The 7,868-nt window shown below is 62.1% G+C and overlaps 1 protein-coding gene across 1 annotated transcript; it reads left to right on the top strand.

The window, feature by feature from the left end:
• The first annotated feature begins 1,855 nt into the window (after window positions 1-1,855).
• On the top strand, window positions 1,856-4,960 carry SOX21 (SRY-box transcription factor 21). The gene has a single exon (XM_077343892.1). The coding sequence runs from the start codon at window positions 2,671-2,673 to the stop codon at window positions 3,550-3,552; it is 882 nt and encodes a 293-aa protein (XP_077200007.1). The 5' UTR covers window positions 1,856-2,670; the 3' UTR covers window positions 3,553-4,960.
• Window positions 4,961-7,868: the final 2,908 nt, after the last annotated feature.

Here is a 7,868-nt window from a genome sequence, read left to right as displayed (position 1 = left end):
CCCGTTCCCCCGGCCTGCCAAGGGCATGGGACCCGTCGAAGGAGGGGGCGGCAATGACAATCTCCGTGGTCCCGACCTTTTCCCAGCCTGCGGGCCTCTCTGGGTTTCTGACCCGACCATGAGCCGGCAGCGGAATGGGGGGGGGGGGTCTCCGTTACTCGTCGGGCGCCACACAAGTTCTCCTCTGCAGGGCCGGTGGGGAGCCGCGCTGGGCACCACGAGGCCCCGCCCAGGGACCCCTGAAATCAAGCCCTGCGGACCAGACGGAATCCCTCGGTGGGGAAGGGTTCTCTTGGAAAGCCTCGGTGGAGACGGCCTAGAAGTGAACTCCCCCCCCACACACACACACACACCCCACCCAACCCGCAAGAGCGCGGTCAGCTAGGGTTGGGATCCTGTCGAACTCGGCCTAGGATCGCTCCGTTCGCCGCGCAAAAGGCTGGAGGTGCACGAAACTGGGTTGCAGGCCAGTTCCGATCAGAAACCCCGAGTTTGCAACCTGCTCACACGTTAGCTGGGAGGAAGCACGTTTGCCCCGCAGGGTGAGAAGGCAGCCCGCCCGCCAAGTGTCCGAGGACCGGACCGAAGACTTCCCTCCGCCGCCATAGACCTTGCCAAGAGCTCGACTCGGGGAGGTCCGGGCTGGGGGCAGTTTGGAGGTCCTCTCAGGAGAAACCCCTCGGAGGAAGCATTCCCAAGGCACTTCGGGAATGGTTTGCAAGTCGTGTTGCCTGCGGCGCCCAGGAGAACCCAGTTGCCAAAGCGCGCCTTCTCCAAGCAGGTGGATTCCAATTAAAGCCACCGGATCTGTCCCATCTGCCCGCGCCAACAGCGCAAGCGGGGGGGGGGGGGGGCAGCAGAAAGGATTCCTTCCTTCCTTCCTTCCTTCCTTCCTGTTCTAAAGGCCTCCTGCCTCCTCTTACCTCCAGGAAATCCTCAACGTGCGCGACCCCGAGGTGGGGTGTCCTGGGTGTAGTTGTTCTAGTCCTTTGGGCCCCTTCCCCCCTCCCCCCTAGCATTCCTTTGGGAGGGGAGGTTCACCGCTCCCCCCCCCCCGGTCTCTGCCACCTTTGCAGGAGGGGGCAATGGCGGGGTCCACTTCCCCACCTGTCAGCGCCCCGTCTGGGGAGCCAGCCGGGCGGGCGGGTTTCCTGGAAAAGACGGGACGCCGCGGCCAGCACGGGAGGCGCAGGCGGACGGGGCGATGTCAGGCCCCAGTGGGCTCGTCGGCAAGGCCTTGGGGACACACTCGCCCCGGGATCTGCCCCGACGTGGACGGGAGGGGGGGCACTCGAGAGGGGAGACTTGCTCCCGTCGGGAGAAAGTGGCCAGGAGGCTTCAAGGGGGATCCTCACAGTGAACTCCACCCTGGAGAGTTGGGGGGATCCCACTGGGCGCCCACACACACACACACACACACACACACACACACACACACCCCGGGGCAAGACTGGGGCTGGACCGGGAGCGGCTCGCATCTGCCGGCGAGCAGTGGGCAAGATCCTCGACGCCGCTGCGAATTCACTTCCGCGGGAGGAGTTCCGCACGGAGCGCTGAAGCGGCGCTGGGAGGGGGGGGGGCTGCCGGAGCCGCCACTCTGACCACAAGGCAGCCGCTTCCTAGTCCTTTCCTCCCGCGCCCCGCCAGTCCAGAGCCGCCGATCGGGCACTGCGCAGGCGCCGATGGAGCGCCGCTGCTCCCGCCCAGCTCCGAGCGTCATGAATGGGAGGGCGGCGGCGCGCGCTCTTTTCCTCAATGGGGCCGGGGAGGAGGGGGCGGGGCCGAGGGCGCGGGCAGCCCCGCCCCTCGGCTGCGCCTCCTCCTCCTCCTCCACGCCTCTCCCGCCCCCCTCCCTCCGCACACTCGACCCGCGCCGCTCCATATAGGCAGCCCCATGCCTGGGCAGGCAGACGGCGCGCGGGGCCGGCGGGCGAGCGAGGAGCCAGGAGCCAGCCTCCAGCGCCGCATCGGGAGCCGCCACCTCGGGGCGCAGACGGCACCGCCTCCCTCCGGAGGAGGGGACTGGGGGAGGCCGGGCGCTACCAGGGCCGGGGCCTAAAAGTTGCTGCAACTTCGCGCGGAGCGACGGACGAGCCGCCCGGGAGCGCTCTCGACGCCGATCGCCCGCCCCGTCGGTGGACGCGAGGCGTGCCAAGCCTGCCGCTGGCCCGGAAGGGCTGCCTGGAGGAGCCGGCCTCCTGCTCCTGGGACCATGGTTGCGGAGGCTGTGCCGCGCCCCGTCTCGACTTAGGGCCGCCCGGCCGTACGGACTCGGTGGACAGCTCTGGGGACGCTCGGCAAGGACTCCACCCGGGCTCCCCCGCGCCTTGCCTGGGTTGCTGGTTCGTCCCGTCGGACTTCCCTTTCTGTGGCTTCTCCAGTTATGCGGCTGCCGGGGCGAGGCGGCGGCTGCTTCCCTGTGGCCCCGACGGTTGTGGGAGGCTGCGACTAGAGCGGCGGCCCTTTCGCCCGGACCCCTCTTGGAGCGCTCCGACGGCCTTCCCGGTGCGCCCGTGGAGCCAGGTGGCGTCTTGGGACCCGCTGGCCGCCCGAGCCCGGCCGCCTTGGGCGCTGCAGCCGTCGGGAGCGGAGGAGCGCGGCGGGGCCACCATTGATTTCCTGCGGGTGGCCCGCAGCGACGGGCCGGGCGCCGCTGCCGCCGCCGCGGGCATGGCCAAGCCGGTGGACCACGTCAAGCGGCCGATGAACGCCTTCATGGTGTGGTCGCGGGCGCAGCGGCGCAAGATGGCCCAGGAGAACCCCAAGATGCACAACTCGGAGATCTCCAAGCGCCTGGGAGCCGAGTGGAAGCTGCTTTCCGAGGCCGAGAAGCGGCCCTTCATCGACGAGGCCAAGCGGCTGCGCGCCATGCACATGAAGGAGCACCCGGACTACAAGTACCGCCCGCGCCGCAAGCCCAAGACGCTCCTCAAGAAGGACAAGTTCGCCTTCCCCGTCGGGCCCTACGGCCTCCCGGACCCGGCCGACCCCCACGGCCACCCGCTGAGCGCCCACCACGCTGCCCTCAAGGCCGGTGCCCTCCACGCCTCCCCCGAGGCCCTGCTGGCCAACCCGGAGAAGGCTGCTGCTGCGGCCGCCGCCGCCGCCGCCCGCGTCTTCTTCCCGCCGTCCGCCGCCGCTGCAGCCGCCGCAGCCGCCGCCGCCGCAGCCGGCAGCCCCTACTCGCTGCTGGATCTGGGCTCCAAGATGGCAGCGGAGATCAACTCGGCCGGCGGCGGCGGGGGTGGCGGCGGCGGAACCGGAGGGGGATCGCCCGCCGGCCTGCCCTACGCCGCCTCCTCTCTGGCTTACCCGACGGCCGGCGGCGCTTTCCACGCGGCGGCGGCTGCTGCTGCAGCGGCGGCGGCCGCCGGCGGGGGCCACACGCACTCGCACCCCTCGCCCGGCAACCCCGGCTACATGATCCCCTGCAACTGCAGCGCCTGGCCAAGCCCGGGCCTCCAGCCGCCGCTGGCCTACATCCTCCTGCCGGGCATGGGCAAGCCCCAGCTGGACCCGTACCCCGCGGCGGCCTACGCGGCGGCCCTATGACCCCCCGCGCCGCCCCTGGGACCCCTCCGGCGGGGTTCCGGGGGCAGCGGCCGCTTCCCGCCGCCGCTCTGACTGTAGCGGGGGTCCACGGGGCTGCTGCGCGCCTCGCCGTCGGACTGGAGCCATGCGCCGTCCCGGCGCCTCCTGCCACCTGTTGCCTCGGCCACGGCGTCCGGCCAGGCTCTCCCCTCCGTCCGGCAGCAGAGAGACGAGAGATGTTGCGCCCCGTCCATGGCCAGCTCCGAGCAGACGTGGCGGTCTCCCCCTGCGCCCGCCCGGGTGATGCGCCGGCCCAGTTCCTTGGGATTGTGTGGCATCTCTCGCGGCCCTATCCACGGCAGCCCCACAGCTCTGTTCCTGGCCCAGGGGTAGCACCAAGGAGGAGAGCCGCAGTTTCCAGGTTGGGGTCTTCCAAGAAGTTGTCCAAGCGCCTCGACGACGAGGCAGTGCCTAGACTGGCGGCCTCCTGAGAGGTGCAAAAACCGATGGGGGTCTCTCGGCCGGCTGCTTCCGGAGCCAGGGAGATTCTGAGGAGGGTCTTCCGTCGGAAGAGAAGCCCCGATCGCTCATCGGCCTGCAGTGTTTTGCCCGCCCGCCCCGTCTCACCTAAAGACTGTAAATGTGTATGTACAGACCCCGGGAAACTTTAGGTGTTAAGAGCGCTGTATATCTGCACCCTTTCCCCTTTGGGTCTGGGATCCTAAACCTGCAGGCGCCTTGGAACTGGGTCTCGCTCTACTCAAGGGGGCTTGCTTCCAAACGACCCTGTGTTGTGTTGAGCATCCTGGGGATGCCTGATGGATGAATCACGTGTGTTTTGTTTGTTTTGGGTTCCCCCCCCCTTTGTTTTGTTCTTTTTTTTTTAAAGAATCATTTCCCGCAAATTAAAAAAAAAGAGTTGATCTTTTTAGGGATCGCGATTTGATTTAGAATGTTTTTTTAAATATCAGACCACTTGTCTGAGGCATAATTCTGTATTTATTCTCATGGAGGGGGTGCCCCCAAACGGCTGTCTTGCAAGAGAAGACAGGTATTCATTCACCTGCACAGGTCAGCTGTGATTTGCAAGTTTTCCCGATTTTGGGGAGGCGGGGGCAGGGATGACTTTTTTAAAAGCATCAAGGGTTCAGTCACAGATTCATGGGAGAACCTCCTTTTTGGGGAGAGCAAATCTTTCTGCGTTGACACTGATGTATATTTGACACAGGTGTATATTTGGATGAATGTTTGTGAAACAAGTTACCTAACCTGTATTTAGTTTTAAAAAAACCACTTTTTTTCTTGCTGTAATAGAAGATTTTGGAGAAGAGAGAGAGAGAGAGAGAAAAAGTTTTTAAGTATTGGTTTTAACCTTTGACGTGTATAAAGCGAGTTCGCTGGTGTGCTCTAATTTAAAAAGAAAAAAACATTAGACGTCTAAGCTATATCTGTACATTTAGAAGCCGAAGACTTCCTACTCTGTTCGTTTTTGGAACAAAGAGTTCAAATAAAAAGCCTGAAGCAGTGGGGGGAGAGAGAGAGAGAGAGAGAGAGAGAGAAAAGGAGAGAAAATCCCTCGATTGCTTGTTGAGTTACTTACCAGATGCTAATCTCGACCTGGCCCTTACCTGCGCGGGTCCAGGTGAAGTGTAAGGGATCCGCCAAAGGCCGCCTTTGTTCCCCTCCTCAAGACGCCGGCCGGGGAGTCTAAGGCAGGCCTTGGTGGGGCGGCGCTCCAACCGGGTTTATCGCGTTGGGGATCCTGAATAGGAAAGAACAATTTTGAAAGGGACATAAAAAAACACTCACTACCATTCTTCGGAGGGGGGGAGAAAGAGAGGAAGGAAGGGAGAGAGAGAGAGAGAGAGAGAGAGAGAGAGAGAGAGAGAAGAAGGAAGGGAGACACACAGAGAGAGAGAACCATTATTCCTGGACTCTCTGCAGGCCCAGGGAATTCTGAGCCGGTTTCCAGGCATGTTAGAAGAAGAGAAAGTGGCCGGTCTGCGCTGCGCCCGATCCCAAGGGCTTGTCTCTTTGCTTCAAATCTGGATATTTCTCTCGGCCTATGACTTACATTGACACACGCGGGGCGGGGGGTGTTCGCGAGGGCTCTGCCTTTGCTCCTGGAAGTTGTGTTTTGCACCGTTTCAATGGAAGGGGGCGGCACCGGCGGGGGGGAGGTAGAGAGAAATCGATCGGCGCTCACCAGATAAAATCAAGACCTTCTGAAGTCCCCGCGGGCAGAGAGTGGCACTTTCCCCTCTCGTTCGGTAGGATGGTAGCGCTTCAGTCACCGTCGCGTTGGGGTAGTGAAGAGAGACTTAAAATCTCCGGGATTGCTCCGAGTAAGCGGTGCAGAGGACGGAACTAGATCCCTTTGACTAAGGTTAATTTCGCACACCTCGGATAATGCGCTTTCCACATGCTCTAGCAATCCTTTGCAGCTGGATCTCCCTGTGCTGAACAGAAAATCGACTTGCTAAAGTGCATGTGTGAAATTAGCCCTAGGTGGGGGATAACCTGAGGTCCAGCTTTCAGATGTGCTTGTTTTGTTTTTTTACTAGATGGTGAACTGAAAATATGTTTGCTTGTTTGTTTGAGGAAGGAAGGAAGGAAAGAAAGGTGCTTCCGCATGTACTTTCAATAAGCTTCTACAACACTTTGCCACTAAATTTTACTGTGTGAAAACCCTACAGCAAATGATCACTAACGTGTATTGGAAGTGGACGGAAAGGGCATGTGTGGAAGCACCGGGAAGGAAGGAAGGAAGGAAGGAAGGAAGGAAGGAAGGAAAAGGAAGGAAGGAAGGAAGGAAGGACATAGCGCTTCCACAGGCACTAAATAATGCACTTTCGATCCGCTCTCAAAAGTGCCGGGCAAATTAATTTTACTGTGTGAAAAACCTAAAGACACTTGGAAATGATCATTAAAGTGCATTGGAAGAGGGCGGAGATGGTGCATAATTCAGCATGTGAGAAGGTACCAAGACGGAAGGATGGGTTGACTAGTCCTTAAGGCTCTTTCAAGGGACTAGAGTGGGTTCTTCTGGGGGAGCTGGCTGTCTACTGCCTGGACTCCCCCTCCCCCAGCGTCTGTTGCCAACCCCTTCCTCCCCTTTGGGGTTTTCAGCGCCTCCCTCCCGGGCAGGAAGGAAGCCCCCGGCTCAAGCCAAGGGGTCTGACTTCGAAGCGAGCTCGCCTCGCCTCGCCGTCGCAGAAACCCTGGCATTTGGAGGCTACGCCGGTTTCCCTGGAAGTCCGTCGAACGGACGCCTCGGCCTGCCCGGGAGAAGGGGCCGGGTCGGCCTTGCCCCTGCGGCCATCCAGAGGCAGGCGCTAGTGGGGGGGGGGGGTGAGACATCGATTGGCGAACAGCCGCTGCTTTAGGCGACCCCTTTCCCCGGGGTGTCTGCGAGCTTCTCCAGGAACGCCTTATGGTGAGAAGCGATTATGCCGCGCTAATTTGAACCGTCCAGGAGTAATTAGGCCGGACACGGTTAATTAAACCCTTTCAGGTCTGGCCATCAACCCCCCCCCCCCTCAATGGCAGGCCATCATTTCCCAGCGCAGAGCGTCCCGTTGCTCTCCCCCAACCCCCCCGCAATGTTCCCCGGCTTGTGCCCGCATTGCTCAAGGCGGGCCTACAAATCTGTCGAGGGTCTCTAGGCTCCGGGTTCTCCCCCTCCGGGCGCTCCGGGACCCTTTCTACCGAGAGGGAAGAATCCGGCTCGCCCTGACCAAGGGAGGTAGCCGGCGAGGGCCTTCACTCTTGGATCTCCGCAAAGGTTTCGTGGCGAACGGTTCCTTCCCCGGCTGAGGTCCTGCGGACATTCCTGGAGGCGGCCGTCTAAGGCCATGGCAGCGGGGTTCCAGCGCCGGCCCGCTTAGTCCGGTTGTGGCTTTGCACGGCCCTCGGGGGCAGGGACCGGCCTGCCCTCCTTCAGCTTTTGCAAGCTCCGAATTTCCCACCGCTCGAGGCTTCCAACCAGGAAGGGACTCAGGTCAAAGAGCAAATCTTGGCCCTTTTCTCATCGGGGGCTTTCCAGGCACTTAACCGAGGGTTGGCGTCAACAGGTGTGTTGCAGCGCTGCTCCCGCGGCCGCGTCTGTCCTGCTGGACGGGTGGGCGGATGTTTCCTCGGCTCCGATTTCTTTCCCGCTCACGACCAGGCAGAGGAAAGGGGCCCGAAAACTCCCGGGCAGGAAGACCGCCGAGAGGAGGCGAGCGTTCCAACGTCGAACTTCCAGGCGCCGAAGATTCCACCGTGAAACTTCCCGAGCCTCAGAATTCCAAGAGGGGCGCTCGACAGGGCGGCGCGGAGGAAAACGCACGGGAAGG

Source organism: Paroedura picta, chromosome 6 (genome assembly GCF_049243985.1).
Source record: "Paroedura picta isolate Pp20150507F chromosome 6, Ppicta_v3.0, whole genome shotgun sequence".
Classification (NCBI taxonomy): domain Eukaryota; kingdom Metazoa; phylum Chordata; class Lepidosauria; order Squamata; family Gekkonidae; genus Paroedura; species Paroedura picta.
Note: the sequence above shows the minus strand (reverse complement) of the source record. Positions and strands in the feature narration are given on the sequence as shown.

Coding starts and splice junctions, on each gene's coding strand:
- SOX21 (XM_077343892.1), top strand. CDS start 2,671: ATGGCCAAGCCGGTGGACCACGTCAAGCGGCCGATGAACGCCTTCATG.